The sequence below is a fragment of the Aptenodytes forsteri genome, unplaced genomic scaffold (genome assembly GCF_000699145.1).
Source record: "Aptenodytes forsteri isolate BGI_AS27 unplaced genomic scaffold, ASM69914v1 Scaffold166, whole genome shotgun sequence".
Classification (NCBI taxonomy): Eukaryota; Metazoa; Chordata; class Aves; order Sphenisciformes; family Spheniscidae; genus Aptenodytes; species Aptenodytes forsteri.
Window position 1 is genome coordinate 8,931,145 of NW_008796110.1, and position 21,829 is coordinate 8,952,973.

General features: G+C 36.3%; 1 protein-coding gene across 1 annotated transcript in view; it reads left to right on the top strand.

Moving 5' to 3' along the window:
• The window catches only part of BMT2 (base methyltransferase of 25S rRNA 2 homolog), a 38,712-nt gene extending 16,906 nt beyond the window's left edge, over positions 1-21,806 (top strand). Inside the window, exons 5-7 of the mRNA XM_009286827.2 lie at positions 5,882-6,061; positions 13,688-13,802; positions 18,794-21,806. Of these exons, the coding sequence (XP_009285102.2) occupies positions 5,882-6,061; positions 13,688-13,802; positions 18,794-19,423 (925 nt within the window). The 3' untranslated portion in view covers positions 19,424-21,806. The remainder of the gene's footprint in view (positions 1-5,881; positions 6,062-13,687; positions 13,803-18,793) is intronic.
• The last annotated feature ends 23 nt before the right edge of the window (positions 21,807-21,829 follow it).

Genomic DNA, 21,829 nt, shown 5'->3' on the forward strand with positions numbered 1-21,829 from the left:
TAAACCAAAATAGGGTAAGATGATGTTTACCCTGAATAATTGTCCTAACTCTTAATTTTTGCTGGCATAGGTAGGCTGGTGAGCCTTTGTATGGACAATGAATGCCAGCCTGTTCTGGTTCTAGTTAGAACAAAATAAGCTAGACCAGCAGGTTTGCTTCTTTCTGTTGCTTTTGCATCAGTGTTAAGACTTGTGTTGACTTGGCTATTTTTTTTAAACAACAAAAAACAAAATCTGCACTTCCAACTGTCATGACAAAGCACTATCTGGACCTGCATTTTTTTAAAAAGTCTTTTGACTGTTTCATGAGCAAACTGAAGAAATATGGTCTTGATGAAGTTAATGTCAGGTGAGTGCAGAACTGTTTGGAAAAACTTGCAGAGAATAGATGTTAGAAGCTTGTCTTAAAAATGTGATTTAGTGAGAAGGACTCTGCATCCATTACTAATCAATATTTTCATTAGCAGTCTGCTAGAATAAAGTCTGTTTATTAAATTTGCAAATGAGACCAAACAGAAAAGAATTGTCACTCTGAGAGCAGGATTAAAATTAACAGTGGTGTTAACTATACCAAATATTATCAACTATACAAATACAGGCCAGGGAGTAATTGGTTGTGTCAGTCTTTTAGAAAAGCATTTGGATTCTGTAGCAGGCCACAAGCTGAATATGAAACAGTCAATGGGATGCTTTTGCAATAAAGGCAAATAACATGCTGGAGCGTGTTAATGAGATTGTCCACAAGATATGTAAAGTACTCCTCTGACTTTATTTAGCATCACTCTTAGCCAAAATATTACCTTGGCTGCTGCATTTAAAAAATAACAAAGAGCTCAACTCCAAGAAAGATAAAGAAATGATCAAAAACATTCTAATTTTTTCCATAAAAACCTTGGGGTTTTTTTCTAGAAGCTGGAGCTGTGTAGTCAAAAGAAGAGAAGGCTAAGTGATCTCTTACAAGATCTGTGAGAATAACAGGTCTCTTCTAGAACTGTAAAGCTGATTCTGTTTGGGCCTGGAAGATTGAATGAATGAATGTTTGAAGTCCCTTCAACACTGTTTTGCACCTTTTTTGATGAATGCAGTTAGTTGAGTAATTCACTTTCAGGAGAATGGAATTAAGAGGGAGGTGGTATAAACAGGAGGAGGGAAGCCATTTAAAATAGAAAAAATACTTAATGGTCATTGTTCATGTTTGTATGACAGTCTTAACTTTTGCTCTTAAATAATTCTTTGTTCTGACAAAACCATATCTGTTTGTTTGAACACTAGAGCTAATTAGAGCAGTGATCATATGATAACTGCCACCTATTTTCAAGTTCTTGGAATCTTCCAGTAATTAAGGATATTGCCTCCAGAAGCTGACTTGGGGTGCAGGGGTGGACACAACACGGCAGAAACATCTGATTACAGACCTAATTGTGTTTCTCAAAAGGAAAATGTCTCAAAACCCTGAAACTGAGACCAAGTATGAAAAATAAAACGGAAAACTGTATTGTATATGAGTTTCTCAACTTGAAGTTTAACAAAATATGATTATGATGATAAAAAACTGTAATACTTTACATCGAGAAACCTAGTGCTCTCACCTGTGCTGAATACAGGATTTTTCTTAACCTAAAGCTGGGTGCGCATGACAATAGCAAAATATTTTCCAGTCTAGAGGAAACTTTTATGCTCTTCTAGGTATGATTAATGTGTACAAGGGAAATTGAGAATTCTCCCATCCTTGATTTTCTTTGGAGGTTGTGGGGTGGGTGGGTTAAACCTGTAGAAGAGTTTACACTATTTTTTCAGGCCAGCAGCTCTGTCAGTTGACATTAATAAACTTATTCTTCAATGTGTAGGAGGAGGGGAGAAATGTTTTGCCGACAGAAACCATGATGAGAAGTCCAGACTTTCCTGAAGGGAAGTATGTTATTTCTCTGCACCCTCACTGAACTTCATTTGCAGTATTAGGTTTTGGTTAGTAAATATTGTAAGGAACATAAGTCAAGCTCACCTTTTCCTCATTGTAAAGCAGAAGGAAAGAGGTGGACTGTGTCAGTTCTTAGCCTGTAAAATTGGCTGCTTGAAACCCTTGAGCATTGATAACAGCTATCAGAAACTGCTTTTTGCCATGATAAAAGCTGAACACACCTGCTTTAATTTAGTTGTTCATTATTACTTGATGAGAAGAATGACCTCGTGATTCTTTCATGGCTTTTAAATTTCATATGGTGTTTCTTTGGCAATTCCCCCCTCCTTTTTTTTTAATTATATATTCTATTGAAACCCTTGGTTTTGGTCACTGTATTCAAAAAAGAAGCTTCTCTTTCATTGTTGGAGAATATTAACAAAAGAATACGTATTCATATTGGCTTTTTCTAAAACTTCCTATACATGTCCAGCCCAAATGGCGGAACAGGGGGATCAACTTGAACAGGTTGTTTACCGTTTGAGATTTGAAGTACGGAAAACAAGTTTCACTGAGGAAATCTTTTTTTGGTGTTTTTTTTTTTTTTTTAAAGCAAAGACATGAACTGGACACTTCACCTGTCTCTCTGCCAGCAAACTTAAACAGTTTAGACCTGAAACGTTTATTTTGCAGTTTGTGTAAACTGTAGCAAGTGTTAGCTCGGGTAGCATTTACATTGCACACTTCACAAAAAAGTATGTTAATTGTAGAGCTGTTATTGTATCATCAAAGACTGAAAGCTTAAATGTCAGTTAAAAATGGAGCCATGTCAGTTCTCAGAATTATAAAATAGATCCTTAATTTTATTTCTCTTTGTAGATAATTAAGGGATGTTCTGTTCATTACTTGAGACAGTTGTTAGAAGTAGAGTCTTCTATAGCTGCATACTCAACCACAGTGTGATCAATGATGGCTTTTAATGGCCATGAAGTTAAACATGTGGCTACATCAACAAGTTACCATGGGGTAAACTACTGAGTGCGTTACCTCTGATTAGCTACTGTGCAGTGACTGCCCACGTGCTCACTGTTACCCCATGGTAGGTGTGAGGTCCACTTCCATGAGGGGAGTACAAAGACAGCTCCTCTGAAGCCACGGGAGCCAAAAGGGCAACATGTAGTAATCCTGCCAGAATTATTGTAACTTCAGAAAGGTGTAAAAATGGAGATAACCCTTAGCGGTTATGAAGTGCAGTGTTGCCTGGGGTTTTTTTTTTTGGATGGGTAGATTTGTTTGGTTTTTTTCTTCCTTGCGGTACTGCACAGGTATGCAGACTGGGATCTGATTGTGAAGAATTTTACCCAGCCTTGGGCCTTCTTGCAGCTCTGTCCCCTCCATCCATCAGCAAAAACCCAGGAGTAGAAGATGCTTCTCCTCGTGGTTGACTTTGATAGTGTCTTATGTGCAGACAAGGAAGGTCAGTTAAGAAGAATATAGAATTATGAGAACTCAGTTGACAGGATAGACTGGAGTAGAAGGATGGAAAAAATACTGATTTGCGCCAGTACCAAGAATGGGGAAGAAATGGCTTCTGGGTGATAAGAGGAGCTTATAGTACACTTTACAAATAGGTGGTTCTCTTGTGTAACAGCTCTTTAAGTGTTAAGCTGGGCAACATACCAGCTTCTAGTGAATTTAGAAATTGATAACATCAATAGTTGAGAAGAAAAAACAATACGTTCCCCCAAGGTTGGGAACTTTCTGATGTGTTCTGACTTAGATGTCAGCATCAATGGCAGTGCAGCATTATTTAAACTGCCATTGATGCTGGATGTTTTAAGAGGTATAATGAGAAAAAAGAATAACAATAAAGAGACTGCAAGATGCTAACAAAGTAGTAAGGTAGGTGATAAATGGTGAGGAAAAAGATATTTTTTTCTGAGTTTCATTTCTTTGACTAAATGACACACAGAACTAAATAGCTAGGAAAGACATAATCCCTAAATTGATCATATGCTTATAAACAAATAATACAATATAGTATAAAATAAAACTTTTACTAGCACACCAGCAATAATTCAAGTGTTTGTCTAGGGTTCTCTTGTTTACTGATGTTTTTAATCTCTTTCCTGCTAAGTTAAATGACTGATTCCTCTACTTTAACTTTGTTAATTTTAGAATTGTTGTCTTTCCATACGTGCAATCTCTAATGAATGGAGTTGGTATGGTTTCACAGTCTATATATCTGGGAGTATTGCAGCCTCTACTGCTATTCATGCTTCTGCATGTGATCTTGCTCCATACTGTTAAGGTGTGGATTTTATTTCTTTATTCCACCTAGCTTCTCTTTGATCTGAAAATAGCTTTGGTTACTGAGGAATTGTAACTATAAACTTGTTGATTATAAATATAATGTTTACTGAGTTTATTTCTCATGTAGCTGTGTTTTCTGCTTTAAGATTACTGTCTGCATTTTAGACTTTTTATATTTAGTGCAAGAACGCCTGCTTGAGCAAGTAGAACTTGCTTGTACTTTGAGTTTGTTAGATGCAGGTCAGTTTTGATCTTGAGGTCCTATAAGCATGTCAGCACAGAAATGTGTCCAGGATAACCCCCCCACAGTAAGAATTAGTAACCTGGACATAATGCGCTACTGTAACTATACATTTACTGATTCAAGGTGTTCATTTCCTACCAGCTGGGAGTAAAGCGACTTTTATCTGTACATGTTTGATTGTGTATGTTTCCCTTTAAGAAACTCAACTCCAATTACTTTTTTTTCCTTCACATCTTATAGGGTGGAGAGGCTGGATATATTTGGTGCCTATAGTATCACCCACCCTTAGATAAGGCCTGTGTATTCCAAATCCTTGTCTCTATTTGTGATTTAAATGCAGCATTATACCAACATGTCCTTTCCTGAATCTGTGATGTGAAATACTATGGTATCTTGATCCTGCTTTGTATAAGGTGTTATTAAACTTGAATTTATGTTTTATGGAATGTTTCCTTCAAACCTCTGCAGCTTTTTTAGAGGAAAATTGAGTGAGTTTCAAGAAAGCATCGTAAAAATGTGGTGTTATGAAAACATCACTCAAGTACTATTTCTGTTAAACTTTCCGTGCAAATACTTGGCTGGCACATCTAATTAAAAATACTGCTTTGTGCCGGGTGAGTCAGGCTTTTTAATTTCACAGCAACAAATTGTTTTGAATTCTAGTTCTATTTTGTGGACAAAATTCAGTTATTCTCAAACATAATGCTTGCTGCTTATACGCTGATGCTGACTACTGGTTGAAGTATGCAGGTGCAATTTAACTTTTCTGATAACATTCATTCCTTTAAACTGGTTAAAATTTCTGTTCAGGTATGACCAGATTATTTTGTTCTCATTCCTATTAGCAAAATAATTAAGTATGGGAAAAAATTGGAAGTTAGTCTTCCACAATAATATAGCTACTGCAGATACCTGTTACTTAAAACCAAAAAATACCCCAGGCAAACTCAATTAAAATTAAAAACTGGTGTATGTAAGTTAGCGCACAAGCCTGGATTATGTTTCTTTTCCCCCACATTATGCACAAAAGCCCCTGCATTTATGGGGAACTAGTTAATAACTGTTTGCACCTTAGTGGAGAACTGTGGTGCTCAGGTGACAGCTGAAGTTTACCCTCTGGTGATGTTCTGACAAGACTTCTGCTGTCTTGCTCTAAAAGTCTATCCAGATAAAACTATTTTGAATCTGTTTACTCGACTGCGACTTACGGCCTAATTTCTGGAAATAAAACACCAATCGACTTCAAGTGTGTCTTTGGGTGTATTGCATCTTTCCTAAAGCTGATTTACCAAAGCTGCAGTAAAACCCAGATTTGTTTGAAAGCTGACAGCACTTATCTTTTAAACCTCTGTCTTGTGTCTTATCTATAGTAATGACCAAAAATAGCATTCTGTTTTTCTGGGGATTTTTTCTTTTTGTTTTTTCAGTGTATGCCGAGAATATTTTCAGAACAGTGGGAAAAGAAAGAAAAGAAAAGCACTTGAGAAAGATGAAAAAAGAGCACTTCTTACTTCCAAGACCACTCCAGCTTTAAATGTTACCCAGGCTCCCAAGATTGATCCCTTGCCAAACTTTGGCTTGACAAATCATGAAGCTATAACAGAAGAGTAAGTTTTACTTGTTTTCCAGACTTTTTTTTTTCCGCTTCTGTGTGTGATAAGACTTACCTGGACGTTTTTTCCCCATAACATACTAGATCAGTCTGATGTATTTTTAATAGTTAAGAAAGGGCATTTTCATGTGAACATATCTACATGTTTCAAGAAATACTTATGTTGTAGTATATTTTGGTGGATGCCATAAAAAAATTGCTTGAGAATGACAACGTAGTCATCTTCATGTAAGTGTTAGAGCAATTTCACTTTTGTATGTCATTGGTGTGTAATGCAACTTATATTAAACCTTGAGGTGAAATAAGGAAGACAGTAGTTAGGTTAGAATGTAATGGCTGTTCAGCATTGTTGGAAAGTCAATTGCTTATGTAAGTACTAAGTGCCAAATGTAAATATCAAATTACTTAAAACTTTCTCTTAATAAATAATTGCAGAGAAACTCTTGATTCCAATTATACACTTCAAAAGCAATTTTGAATTATAACCCTTAATTTTAAATGTGCTAGCTTTCTGATGACTGGCTCTGCAGAAGTTGTAGTATCCTTGAGGTATTTTCCTAACAACAGTTTTAATTTTGTTTTTGACCTTCACTCAAGTAAGAATTTTAGTTATTGCATTCAGGAGTAGCTTTGTTACTCCCATGGTTACATACCTTATACTCCAATCTCACAGTCCCATGCTCCTTTTTTTCCTAAATAACATGGGTCATGTTTGTGGCTATTCCATGTGTGATGGAAATAACTTAATATTTTGCAAGTATAATGGAATAATGAATGTATAAGCATATTATCACTAAATGTTACACTTATGACTTGCTTCCTATTCTTTATAGACCAGTTCCTACAATTGTCTGCAACAGTGGTTTTTCTGTTCTGTGAAGAGACTTTTCTCATTATTGTAGCACGTCTTCTGTGATCAGCACTTTAAGTTAGATAGAGTATTAGTTAGGAAAGGAATTAGAATGTTACTAATGTTATTAGCAGATGTGTCTGTCCCTATGAGCTGGCATCTTTTGTGGTTTCTCATGTTTGTGAAGTAACTTGCAAAAGGCATAAAGATCCCAAATGTGTATGTAGTTGAATAGTTACAGGCAAAATGAAAACATTTTCCCTGTTGTTGTCCTCTTATGACAAGACAAAACAGATGCTTCCAAAATGAAGGTAGTGGCTTCTCATAAGCAGACTTCCCCCACCAACTCCTCTTTTTAGTGCTCATTTTGCTAAGTCAGCCTCAAAATGAATACCTGTTTTTAATGAGAACTGCCAGGCACTTTTGCACAAAGGGCTGATGAGATACTAATACCTTATAACATCTCAATAATGCTGGCATTTGTTAACAGATAATTTTAGCATTACTATAAATAGCAATTTGTTGGTACTTGTTTGTTTAAATCAATAGGTTTGATGATCATACACTACTTAAAGTTGATTTGTCTTCCAGTGGGAGGCCTTGTCATGACAAAGCATTAGCTCTCTCTTTGCGTGTGCTCTATCCTCATACTTTGTACAGTTTGTAATGGCCGTTGCGGAGCTAACTTCACATGAGTTTCTTCTTGCTACCAGTAGTCAGTAGCCTTACCTTTTGGTCTGACTAGTGCATATAAAAAGTAGTTAATAGAGAAGTTTTTAATAACTGTAAAAGTATTTCTTAATATAGTGGGTGATGATGATTTTTATCGTCATTCTCAAAACTTTAAAGATACATACAAAGATACATACATACATACATACATAAAGACATACCTGGCAAAGGCAAGATTAATAATATTTACCTGAGTAAGCAACAAATGGTAGTAAGATTTTTAGTAGCTGTACAGACCTTAAAGCAACAAGGCATAGCTGTTCAAAGTTGCTGCCCAGAGAAATCAAAATTCAATTTCTTCCTCTATGCCTTATAGAAGAAATCACAAAGTTTATCAGAATGAAAATGGATTGTGTCTTACACAAAGCATACTTTTCTCCTGAAATGCTTTTCTACCATGTCTACACTGATCAATTAGTGAAGTCTTTGAATCGTGGTGAGGTCTTGGTACAAGGGGTATGGGGGAACCTACACACACACACGCTTGTTCAAATACTGTCACTCCATTCTGGTAATGTAACGCTACAGATAAGAGTTGTGGAGTTGTCTATAGGTATGGCTAAGCATGTGATTTTTTGTTTTACTCTAAGTGTAAAGACAATAATTTTGTTCTTCCCATATATAACTCTCTTTCAAGTAGAATTAAAAACAGGTTGCTTATGTAGGAGCTCTTTCTGAGCTTACCTTTACTGGCAAGCCACTGTACTTTGCTTGATAAGGAGCAAAGCTAGCTCAGGAATTAAAAGGTTCCACAGGCAGTGAAAAAGACGCTGGGAGATGTGGACAGAAGTAGGAAGCATTCAGCCAGCTCTTAAAGGTGATGGTAGGAAACATCATAGGAACCAGAAGTGCAAAGCTTACTGCAACTCAAAGTCACTCAGCTGCTTTGAACCCATTTCCAGTTGCTCATGTTGCTCACCTCTTTGCCAGATTAAAACTGGTGAGTCTCACAGAAATAACTAATGTGAACAGTCCCTTTTTACTTTCATCTATATGACAAGTTGAAGTATTGTCCACAGTACTTCCTTCCATCCCAGAATGAGTTCTTGCGTTTCTAACATTACAACTACACCTGATGTGATGCTGGACATCAAAATGGCTCAGTCTTGCAAGATAAAAATGGCTGTTATCTGCTGTTTCAATAAATCAGTCCCCTCTTTGTTCTCTTTTTGAGTATTGTTTCTCTTCTTTTTCCATCAAATTAAGCAGTCTTGCTTTTTATCCTTAATGGTAAAAATCACAACCTTTTTGGTATGGATTCTTCTCAGGTGCTGGTTTGACTGTCTCTTAAGGTACATTCCTTCTTTCATATGTATTTCAGCAAGCTAGACCTTCCCGTTGGATATCTTTATGCGTGGATGTTACAGAAGACTTGAGGCATACCAGTGTTGCCACTCAGAACCAGATGTATAGCTTTGTTCTGCTCTTCTGACAGCAGCATAAGGCTTCTGAATTTTTTTCCCCCTCCCATCCTTGATAAATAATAGAGTAATTGAAAACTGTAAACTAGGAGATCAGCACTTGAAGTGATTAATTTCAGAGATAAAGTGACTTTCCTTATGGTCATATAACTGCTCTATTTCTATCTACTTCCAAGAGAAAATGTCACTTACCTGTACAGCACCTAGTTGAATAATAGGGGCATTTTTAAGAGGGCTAATAATCAGGAGCTACAGTCCATTTAATAAAGTTCTTGAAATAAACAAGTGTGGGATATATTTAAAGTGCACTAATTTCCCAGGTTATGTACATTTCTTTACCAGTTTCTGATCTTTAACTCTTCACATTTTGTTTTTCTATCTGTACACTAATGCATTGGAGAATCCTGTGGATTCAGAATGTGCTTGGAGATTACCTACAGTGGCAAAGTACTTCCCTTGCCTTTAATGTTGCCTTGACTGAAAATCATTAGGAAACAGGGGGTTCAAGGGTGATTATCAATGAATTCAGCAAGACTACATTTCTAACAAAGTCATTGGCTCACTGGATCAGTGATCGTCACCTCAATTACAGTTATATTCTCACTGAGGAGAGAATAAGAGAGTCTCACTGAGGAGAGACTTAAGAGTTACAGTGCTGAAAAAGTGGGTATTTGAACCAGTGGTCTTTCAGACCATCTGAATTGGTGGTCTGTGCTCTCTGTATATGTTCAGTGACCGAATCTAAGTGCTTCTGAAGAGGTTCAAAATTATTTCAAGCACCTAACTAGGATCCTGTTCCTACTGATGACTGGCAGCCTGAGAATTGCTACTAAGCGATTCATTGCACCTGTGTTCTGAGAGGCAGCAAAACCTGACAGGCAACGGGAAGTCAAGACATAAGCGAGCATCGGCATCTCTGCTACTTTTAAGGTTTCAAAGTACATTTGCATTGAACTTAGACTACAAGGCTCCTTGGATGTGACACACCTATCTGTGAATTTGCCCTGTATCAAATGCCTTAGATCTGTTGTCTGTTAGTGTAGAAGAGAGTTTCTGGCTTCTGCTCAGCTTGGAATCCAGAGTTGTAGCTTTCCAGAAGTGTGCCCCAATGCTGTAGTACTCTGAAGTTCTGTCCCCCTTCACCCAGTGAAAAGTAACGCTGCAGCCAAGAATGCAGGTTTTGTAAGAAAGGAAGACAGAATACAACACAGTGATTTTTCACTCTACTGTAGGTAAAGTGGGCTCTCCTGGAGATTAGAGGGTTCTGGGTTGTGCTGCTTAATTTTAATCTGTACAAGTATTTCATCAAACACTTTAAATGGAAAATGTTAAGATCTCTAGAGGCTGTCACTCTTCTTTATGGGAAGTTTTCTCTGCACTATAGAGTCACGTTGTGTTTCCTGTGGTCCCACGTGTCTTCTATTCTTTTGCTGTTACCATTGGACTCTTACGTAGAATGCAAGCGTACATACAGACATATGTTTATGTGTTTGAAAAAGAATCTGCCATTAGTGTCTCCATTTGCTAGACAAGGAGATGTGCTGGTCTGAGAAACGTCGTACTAGTCTTAACGTGAAAAAAGACATCACTTGACTTCAGCCCGTGTTTGTGATTTATGGCCACTAGGATCTGAATGGTCCCTCTGCAGTGTTCAAATTCCTGTTGTACAGATTACATTGTGATTGGCATCCAAGCTGAGAAAAAATTGTTGCTATCATCTTCATTCTGAAATCTCAGTACTGACTGACTTACAGGGTAGCCCAGTAATGTGTGTGATTTTTAACTTAAAGGTAATTGTTGCACTATTTGCCTTGGTGATGCTGGTATTTTGACAGACGTATCACCTGGATATCTTCTGTTCTATGTAGAAGCAAAATCCTTAAATTTGGCATTATTGTTCTGCTGAATGCAACGAGAAATCTTCTCCTGCTTCTCCAACATCTTCTCTGTCGTAGATCGTGGGGAGTTTAGGAGGAGCACAGAGAGCCCAGATCTCTTTATTGCTGCTTAAAGATTTTTTTTTTCTGCAGTATTCCTTACTGCTTTGTTGTTGCTGTGAGTACAGCCATGGCTTTGTTGGGACTCCATTGGCCTTGCAGATCTGTTTCTGAAAGTTTCTGCAGTTTTCTGTCTCTCTAGGGCTGAATGTTTCCCAGAAAGATCACAAATGATATTTTGGAGATGCCAATTGATATTGGCTACAGAAACTTGAAGCAAAAAGCAACATTTGCTTGCTGGAAAGTTATCATTGTCCTCCCTGTGAATTCCATATAAAAGCTGTGAGTTCGCATTTGTTTGCCTCTATTAATGGATTTTGGGTATTCTAAGATCTTACAAATAATGATGGAAATTTTTAGATGCAGCCCTGTAAATGATCCAATAGAAACAGCTCAAACTGTTGGGTGCTAGGTGCTGTATGTTTTCTTTTTTTTTTTTTTGATACGTGGATGCACTCATCAAGTTGTGTTTTTTACAGAACAGGCAGATGTAAAGTCTGTACTAGTGGACTTGAACAGAATTGTTTAACTCCAGCATTTACTGGTTCGTTGCAATTGCAAAGAAAGAATAAACAGTAGGGGCCTCCAAATTCAGAATGCAAGGAAAATAAAAAAACTAAAGAATGTCTTTGATTATAGGATGTATTCAACAGCTGAGTCCTTGATATTAGTGATAACTGAGTGCAACATTCAAATTCTAAGTCTTTTAAGAGGGACGGCTTATCAGGCTAGACAAACTAAGTGCCAGGACGAGGCAAAACCTTTAAATGACGACGAGATAGCTGACTGCCAGTACTTCTGTACAGGTGCATTAATCTTATCTGATGCTAGATTATATATACTGGTAACTGCCTTAGTCATGAAGAAAATGCCTGTGGTTGCAAACTTGAAGACCACAAATGTTCCTCTAGGCATCGGTCAAGGAGACTATCCTTTGGAAGATAAGAATGCTCTCAGAGGCAAGGCAGCAGTCACTGTCCTCAAAAGTTGCCAGGCGTCCTTTTTTTCTTTTTTAAACTATATATTTAACTTAAAGAAAAGAGCAATGATGTCTTAATCTTCATAAAGGCATTTCAGATTGGTTTTGCAGTTGGTCACAGATGATGTCAGAGCTTCCAAAGAAAAGGCGAATCTCATCTGCCATCATCTAGCATATCTTCTGCTGTGCTATAATGGGAGTTTCCACCAGACAGTACAAGAATGTCCTCTCTTCGTTTCTTCAGTCTGCTATTTTCTTTCTGATCTCCCACTCCTCCAGTTTTTTTTTACCCCAGGAAATTTTGGGATCTGGTTGAGAAGATAATGGGCAGTTATTCAGTGTGGGTTTTGTTTTGTTTTGGTTGGTTTGTTGGGTTTTTTCCCCATGATGTTTTGGAAGGGAATATGTGCAATTTCTGCAGCATTCTGGAACTAAAGTATTAAAGTGTCCGCAGCAGTCTGTCAACTCCTTTCTATCAGTCCAAGCAGTAGTCATGATTTCTCAAGTTAATCCACCCCTCCCTTTTTTTTTTTTTAATCATTCACCTTTTATTGTTTGGTAGCATAGTTTAGTATTACAGCCATTGGCCTTCTTATCTATAATTTCACCTTGAATAGTAGGGTCATCACACAGTGGCAGATAAGGAGATACATTTTTGGCTTACTAAAATGTTCTCCAGAATTCTTATGGGATAAATTTTCATTTTTGAGTACTTCAGAAGTACTCTGATTAGGACTCTTTCCTAAACCAGATGGCTATTTTTGACTATTTCTCACCAAAAAGCTTTTGGATACTGCAAAAGAAAACTGATTGTATGGCATGGAATAGACTTTTTTTTTTCCAAGTAGTTTTGAGGGAATACTTCGGTTCGTTTAGATGTTCAGAATAACTCCCCTACAACTTGAGCAGCCAGTTTTTAAGTTTGTGGCTCTGCATGGGCTGATCTAACTCTTTCACAGCATCCATTGAAAACAGAATTGGAGTGAACCTCCAGCATTTTAAAAAATATTAGCTAACATAAAGCAAATAAAATATTTTAAAATTTCTGCAGGCAATAACTAAATGCTTTCATTTTTTAGATTGTTTGTTTGTTTACCTTGGAAGACCATTATGTGTTCTCTTGTCTTTACTAAACCAATTATGGCACTTGACTTCAGATGATCTTTAAAATGGGACTGACAAGTAGACAGGTCATGAAGTTTTGTCAGTTTCTCTTTTAAACTTCTGAAATTTTAACTCTGACTTGTGTGACTTCAACACCAATAAAAGCTACAAAAAGTTAAGTGGGAAACACAAGGCAATAGAGAAAGCCTGTCTAGTGGACACATAAGTTGCTATTTTAGTTTCTTACTACAAGTTAGTTAGAAACTACTTTCTAACTGTAAGAAAGTAACTACTACACCAGTTAATAGTATGTTCAGAGCAGCTGTAACTGCTCAACTCTGCCACTTGAGGACCATCTGCTTTACTGATGGAGCTTGGTTCTTTAGGTATCTCAGCAATTCAAGTATGGCATTCACTTCTATTAGTCACTACTGTGATGTTCTATGAGAATTTTTTTGCATTAGTTATCTGAAATTTTAATTCAGAATATAGCTTCAAAAACAACCTTTGATAAAACTGAATTCTTGCTGCTTCTTAGATTGCTCCACTCCTTGGAGAAGATCAGATTACTTGATGTTGGTAGCTGCTTTAATCCGTTTCTGAAGTTTGAAGAATTTCTGACAGTTGGCATAGATATTGTTCCAGCTGTTGAGGTATGTAATGTTTGCTGAATTTAATATAAATTTGATTCTCAGGTATTTTAGAATGCTTCAAAATGACTGTAAAAAAGTATGTATCTTAAATATCTGTGCTTTAAAAGGAACTGTGGCCCTCCTACTACCTTTTCCCATGAACAGCCTGTTCATGAACACAACTGTAGTTGTGTTTTGTTTTAAAAATCTGATTTTTTTTTTTCAAGAGTTATGCCTTTGTAATGCAGTTGTGAATCTTAAAATTGGAAAATTTTAGTAGCCATCTTTTAATGGCTTTTCAGATGAGTCCTTGCATCTTAAAAGGCATAAATAAAAATTGAGTAGGCTTATGCTTAGGCATGAACCTCTCAGAAGTTGCATTTGCTGACAGAAAGAAATGATCAGTGACTGCACTTGGTGAGTATTATTGAACGTATTATTGAACTTCCGCAATCCTGAGGACAAATTTATCAGCATTTTTGGGGTAAATTGCTTCATTTTCTCTAGGTAATAAGGTCCTCAAATGCATTAATTCTGCTGTAATCATATGTTCTTTCTGTCTTTTGCTCTTCACCCAACTTTTGTCAGTCCTAATAGCATTTATCAACCAAGCCAAATGACAAAGCGGAATGAAAATGAAAAGATACAGAATGGAATGCATTTCTGACAGAAAACAGAAAACCCTTTGACCATACACATCTTGACCACTTCCAGTTTAAAATCAGGCTCTGTTAAAATCAGTTGCCTAAGGTAAACCTCTCTAGAAGTGGAGAGGTGAGAAGAAATGTACGAGTACAATATAGTTAACTTAAAAGTAATGTTCTCTTATTTGCTGCAGTGTGGTTTACATGCTAAATACATGGTATTTTGTTGTGGTCACCAGGTTTAGTCCACTAACACCTAATTTACATTTTTGCATATATGCTTAGAGATAATGAAAGATATTCTTGAAAAAAAAAAAACTGAGTCTGATAAATTGCTTTTTAAAGCAATTCAGTGTGAGTTTCATCTAAAACACAAAGAAACTTTGAGTGAACTCCATGTTGCCTAATTTGAAGAATAGATATCAGTTGCCCAAACATGATTGCCTTCCACCACTTAAGAGGCTGTAGGACATCTGCATAGGGCTGCAAGGAGACACATGCCACTGAAGTGGCAGCCTATGGCATCTAAAATGGTAATACATGGAAGTAAATTTCCAGCTAAGGTACATAGAGCATGGGTGTCTACATCTGAGGCTCTATGTTCCAACTGCAGTCAGGGGTGATCTATTAAAAATAGTCAGTGAAACCTAAACGTCTGCTGTTTCCTGGTGAATTGTGTTCTGACCTCGTGGGCTGTATTGACTAGCTCTCCAGTGACTATAATGGGAGCCTAGGCACCTGAAGTTACATGAGCTGAATCTAACCATTAATGTTGGGGTACGGATAGTTAATATTTTGCTATCTGATCTATCATGCTGTTTTCATACGAAAATTACTTTTGTTCTTATGAAAAACAATTTAAATGTACAGCGACCAAAACCATTATTGGAAGAGACCCAGAAAGGTTACTTCTGTGGATGTAATGGAGAAACGCGAGTAATCCAGGCCAGACAACAGGAGAGGGAGTAGTCAGGTAGCTGCACTTTCTACGTACTAACCAGTTCTTCAGGCTCTCTCCCAGTACAAGGGAACGATAAGCTAATTGATTTCTTGTCATCTGACACAGTAGCATAGCTGGATGATAGGAACTCCACGGAGTGCTACTGTACAGATCAATGTAGTTATTTTGAGGCCTGTCTCGGGCTCACCAGCTTCTCTTACTTCCATCCTCTTGGATACTTTGGTGTGTTCAGGGCACCTTGCAGCCTAGCTAGCAAGTGTCCTTGGGGTGACGTGGAGTACAATTTGTACACTGAAACTCATCTGCTGGAAAAAGCTTAGGCCCACCTCCAAAACAGAATTAATAAGACCTGATGTATTCAAGATGACTGTACTTTGAGCTGCATCAGCACCATAACCTCCCGAATAAATTTATCTTTAGGCCAGCAGTTGCCTGCACTGATTTAAAACTTCAGTGTAACAGCCAGAGGGTTCTTATGGTAGTTAATGTCGTTGTCTGACCTGAAAAATGGATCTGATAACTTAGTGGTAGAAGCTGAAAATAGAGGAACTGGTAAAATCTTCTGATTTAGCAGATCTTTTAGATAAGATACCAAAATACTTTTTGAAACACATTGAAGCATAGAGGCTTCTTAGGAAATCCAGTTTCTTGAATAATATTGAATAGAGGGTTAAATAATTCCTTCTTTATTAATAAAAATAGGTTAATCCACTTTCTGCATATAGAAGTGCTTTGGCTATAGACCAAGTAGTTGAGTATAATAAAAATACTTACGCTAACTTGAGGAATAAGAAGGATGTAATTGTGGAAAAAGTAGGAGAGGAACTGAAATGTTAGTTATATAATGAAAGAATGAATGTCTTCAAACTGTTTGGAATCTGTATGTTTCAGAGTGAAAATGTGAACTGTAGAGCTATGAATATGGGAATATGGTAATCTGGGTTTGTGTTTTGATTGGGGTGGGTCTGCACCAAGAAAAGTTTGGTATTCTCTTTAGTTAGGCATTGTTCACTCATCACTTTCAGTGTCTTGGTGTAAGGTACACTTGGTGTAAGGGAAACATGCAGTATTATAAACTAGGAAGAGGGAACTGAAACAGGGGTAAGCGGAGCAGGTTTCTTCTTGACTTGGTGTTTTTGTTGGACATTCCTTCAAACTTTCTGCTTGTAACACAGATATTCTGGAGTATAATTAGCAGTGGTTATTTTCTTGAAGGAGTTTAATTTGTCTACACTTAAAAAAAAAAAAAGGCAAAATTGGAATGAAGAGAGAATCTCCACTTTGGGAAAATCCAAATATAATTTCATACTGCTGGGAAACATGCTATATTGGAATAAATATTGTCTGAGACAAAAAAGAGGCTGGAAGAGTACTGGAATTAAAAATCTGAAAGTACAAGTAGGATTGTGTTCTTAAATGTCAGTGGATGCACTGAAATATGACTGCTGTTTCAGTGTCTAACTGACTTTTCAGTCTAACTGACTTCAACATCAGTTCAAGACTTGTATATCTAGAGTTCAGTAGCAATCTCTAGTTTAGCAGCATTTTTGTCCTAAAACTGCCTGCAGAGTTCAAATTCCACTTGAAACACTTTAGTCCTGAAATTCTTTAACATTCATTCTGCATAATGTTTTATGAATATTTTTCCACTACTGAGAAATACTTGCAGTCTAAATTGTTTTTTGAACTGTGTATGTATAACCTCTAACTTTTTAAGTCTTGCTTCTAAGTATAGTTAGCATGTTACTCCTCTGAATTACTCTTCAAAGCACTTCTTTCTTTTAAAACTTATTAGAGGATATAATGAAATTACTGCTGTTAATTTCCTGCTCTAAATATTACAAGGAAGCAGAATATAGCCCTGCAGGTATAATGGTTGCAATTAAAATTTCTTGATTATAGCCACATAATGCAAGTCTATTTCTTGATTTTTGCAAATTGGAGGCCAAGATTAAAGCTACTGAAAAATGAATCACAGTTTGGTTTTGGGGGTTTTTTTTTGAACATGGATTACTTTTTCTAATTTACTGCATATTCTCAGAAGAGAATGTGATTTTTATATAAACAGAAATAACATTCTCTTCTACTTGGAAACAAATTTGCATATCAGGTGCTTTATGAATACCTCTACAGTAGTGTTCTAGTGATCTCTTTTTTGAATATAGTTTCATAAAACACACTATAAATATTTTTTCAGTATGAAAATGCAACAGATCTAACTCCACCTTTCAGATGTGCTGCGCAGAATGTTATGTCTCTGCTTTCATGTTCACTTACCTGTTTAGAAATCTGTCGTTCACTGCACATTCTCTAGACATTAATAACAATTTTTGTTGCTATTATGTTGAAGCCTTGTAGCTTAATATCTTTTTTATTAGAGAAGTCAGCCCAGATTTCGATTAATATAAAGTGTCAAAGCTTAAACGTGAATATCATACTGTTACTCTTATTTTTTGAGTGCTGTGTGATTAAGGATGTTAAGAACTTATTCTTCTGTACGTTGTATTGTGGTGTCATTTCCAGTCTTCAGCAGCTTGAGCACACAAATGATCGACAGATGAATTTAAAGCCCTTACCTTACTTTCGTAACTGCCCAAATGTGTACCGCTATACTTTGTATTTGCAGCAAGGTTAAAATATGGACCTGCATCACTGCTGCAAAGCAGGCAGCGTGCTGTAACTTCCTAACATATCTTGCCTTGCTGTAACTTCTTTATGTTTCTGTGCCAGTAAGGAATGTCACTTTTTTCCAAGTGACCAAACTACTAAGTTTCCTGGATTCTTTAAAGAACTGCTGGAAATACTGAGGTATCAAATTTTCTAATTACTGATTTCAGGTTTATTAAAAAAAAAAAAACAACAAAACAAACCAAAAGCAAAAAACAAACCACCACATAATTTAGATGTAAATTTTAAGAATTCCATTGTTTCATGCTATTGCCACATTTTAATATGCAACTATCTTGACAATGTATGGTATACTAGGAAAACATGGAGTTTTGGCAGTCAATAGGGGATACTTTGTGCTTCCAGCATCTGGAGAAACAAAAGCAATGTAGGCTTATCTGAGTTCTTTTAAAATCATTTGTGAGATAGAACAAAGTGTCAAATCAACTGTTCGGGCTAATTTTTTTTTTAAATGAACAGTTCTCAGCTATCAAATCTCCAGTAAATTACTGCACATCTAAAATTTTTCTTTGCAAATGTGAAAGCTGGAAATATGCATTATTTTTAAATTTTGGTTAGCTTGTTTGATTTAATAACAAGGGTGGATGTTCAGCAGGCTTGAATTTTCCTCAAGAGAATGAAGAGGTTATCACTGATCATTCTGTAGGTTTGAATTGTATTTGCTCTTTAAACTAACCTTGATGTTTGTTTGGCTTTTTCTGTTGTTCTTATTCCACCAGAGTGTATACAAATGTGACTTCTTAAATCTTCAAATTCAGCAACCTCTCCAGCTGGCACAAGACGCTATAGATGCCTTTCTCAAGCAACTGAAAAATCCCATCGATTCTCTACCTGGAGAACTGTTCCATGTCGTCGTTTTCTCACTCCTCCTTTCTTACTTTCCATCACCCTATCAACGATGGATATGCTGCAAGAAGGCACATGAACTTCTCGTATTAAATGGCTTATTGCTTGTAATAACTCCTGATTCATCTCATCAGAATCGCCGGGCTATGATGATGAAAAGCTGGAAGATTGCCATAGAGTCCTTGGGTTTTAAACGCTTCAAGTATTCCAAGTTTTCCCACATGCACCTGATGGCATTTAGGAAAACTTCCCTGCAAACAACAAGTGACTTAGTTAGCAGGAACTACCCAGGCATGTTATATATCCCACAGGATTTCAACAGTATAGAGGATGAGGAGTATTCCAACACCTCCTGCTATGTTCGATCAGATACAGAAGATGAACAGCTAGCTTACGGTTTTATGGAGCTACCCGATGCTCCTTATGACTCAGACTCTGGAGAAAGCCAGTCTAGTTCAATTCCTTTCTATGAGCTAGAAGATCCTATATTGCTTCTAAGTTAATGTAGTCGTTGAAACGCCCTTTCAGTCCAACCTCTTGCTTAACTAATTTTGCTATACTAACATGGGCTCAACACACAAAAACGGTTTGCATAAAGAAAATGCAAAGGTTTACAGAGTTTGCTATTTTTTTCTACTTTTGAATTTTAAAATTTATTCTTGTATGAAAGTGGAAAAAATACAAGTTTTATGCAAATGACTCAGTCATAGCATAAATTGCTGTTACTTTCTTTAGATTTGTATCACTAATTTTTTTCCAGAAAGGTACCATTCTTTTCTTTAGTGCTGTGAAGTGTGAATTCTATTTAATTTGCTAAATGTTGTTTCTATATTTTAACTCAATGTGGTTGAGCTTAAGGCACTGGAGTTGGTGGGCTTCTGAGAAGTATATGTAGGAAGAAATAATTTGCACTTTAATTAAATGTGCAGATAGGTTAAGACACTTGGTTACACATGTCCCTTAATTATGGAACAAAACTTTTTTCCAAAACTTGTTTCACTCTGGTTAAGCCTGGGCTGGAGAAAATATAATGCTTGCACATTTGATATTATGTTTATTGCAGCCCTCTTGAGATAACACCAAATTGAGATAACGCCGAAACACTGGAATATATTCATCCATAGTTATACATACTGTGAAATTTCATTGCATAAATAGTAGTTAGACATGAGATTTCTGAAGGTTATCCCCCCCAGAGGAGTATGGTACGTCTAGACAATTATGTTTCGCTTCAAAGCTGGAACGTGGTTTTGCAGTTTTATGAGTGTGCAAGCACTAACATATATCAGTATTCCCCCAATGATGGTGTTCTGTATTCTCTTCAAACTGTGTTTTTTGGGGGACAGGGTGGGTTTTGTCATGTTTTAAAGTAAATTATTTATGCATTTTAAAAACAAACAACTTTTTCTTTAGTTGTCCTTACTTGTAGACCTCCCAAGTTATACAGTAACTACAGACCGATTTTGTAAAAAGGAACATTATACAAGTTTTTCAAGGATACACATACTTGCACAAAAACCTGTATTCAGACCACACGAGTGAAGTTAATATACACTATTTGTTTGCTTATTTGGACCCAAAAATCTTTTGTTTAGTTAAATAAAAACTCCATAGTTGTCTGAAAACTGGTCTGCACTGTAAGGAGATGGAACAGAAGTGTTTTACATCTATTAAGTTTTTTAACTTGTGTAATAAATTCGTGAGTTTTTGCAGGAAAAAACAATTCTGTTCAGTGGTAAAAACAGAGGATTCAGTATTAGTTTTGCTTAGATTTCCCTCCATGTAAAAATAATGGCCAGAATTTTCAGATTTGAATGTTAGGCTGTTAAATCTATATGTAAGTGCCTAATAATAAATGATTTGAACTAGGTGCCACATCATGGTTTTAAGACTGACTTCAGCAACATGGTAGAAAATACTAATCTATAGTTTTACAGGTGGTTGTGATGAAATATACCTTACACCATATTAACCTACGATGTTGTATTTATAATACAGAAGTTACCAGATAAACTGAAGTTGTAGTGTGGATTTTACAGTGGTTGCTACAAAAATGAAACTTACCCTTCCACTGAAGTTTTGCACTGCAAGTGTCACAGTTTGACCTACCTGTTTTTCGTTTATACCATTTCCTACAAAGAGTCCTCCTGCATTGGTCCTGCTTACACTCAAACATGAACTGGACTGCAATGCTTCATTCTTTAACGTAAGCTTTTTGTGTCTCAATTCTTAAATTTAAAGCATCCCCTAATACCTGATTCAAATTTGTTATTTAATCTGAATGATAGTTATATACAAACCAAGCAACTATATTCTGATGTGTTAAAAAAAAAAATAGTTTAGACATACAAGTATCATGGTTGACTTTTAAATTTTTTTTACAGAGACTACTTCTCTAACGAAATACACAATGGCTTAAAAATTGGCTGTAAGTCAGTATTTGCATCTAATGATTTACCACTTCACTTTCACTAAAATGTTTGTCATTCAAAGCCTTTCTTCTTCCCAGTTAACCACTGACTCCAGCAGTGTTCATGTTAAAGCTAAAATATTGGTGCTATAAATTCAACTGTTTATGGAAACTTAATCTGTGCATACTTCAAAGTGTACCTAACATTTTAACTGATACTCTTTTTAAAAGAAGTTATATACCAGCTAACATATATGTTGGCATTGGTTAATGTAAAATGGTTTGTGATTCATACAAAAAAGCAATTCAGACTAAGATTTATCCCCCCAAAATAGTTTAAAATATTAACATTTAAAATCTAAGCCTTTTTGGCTGGTTGGTGACACCATTGTATTTGTGGTTTAGGGACCTGAGATTCGTAACAGCTTGGTTTTCTTGCTGCTCATTCTAAATACCTGAAGTGTTCTTTTTTTTTTTTTTTAATTTTTTTTTTTTTTTT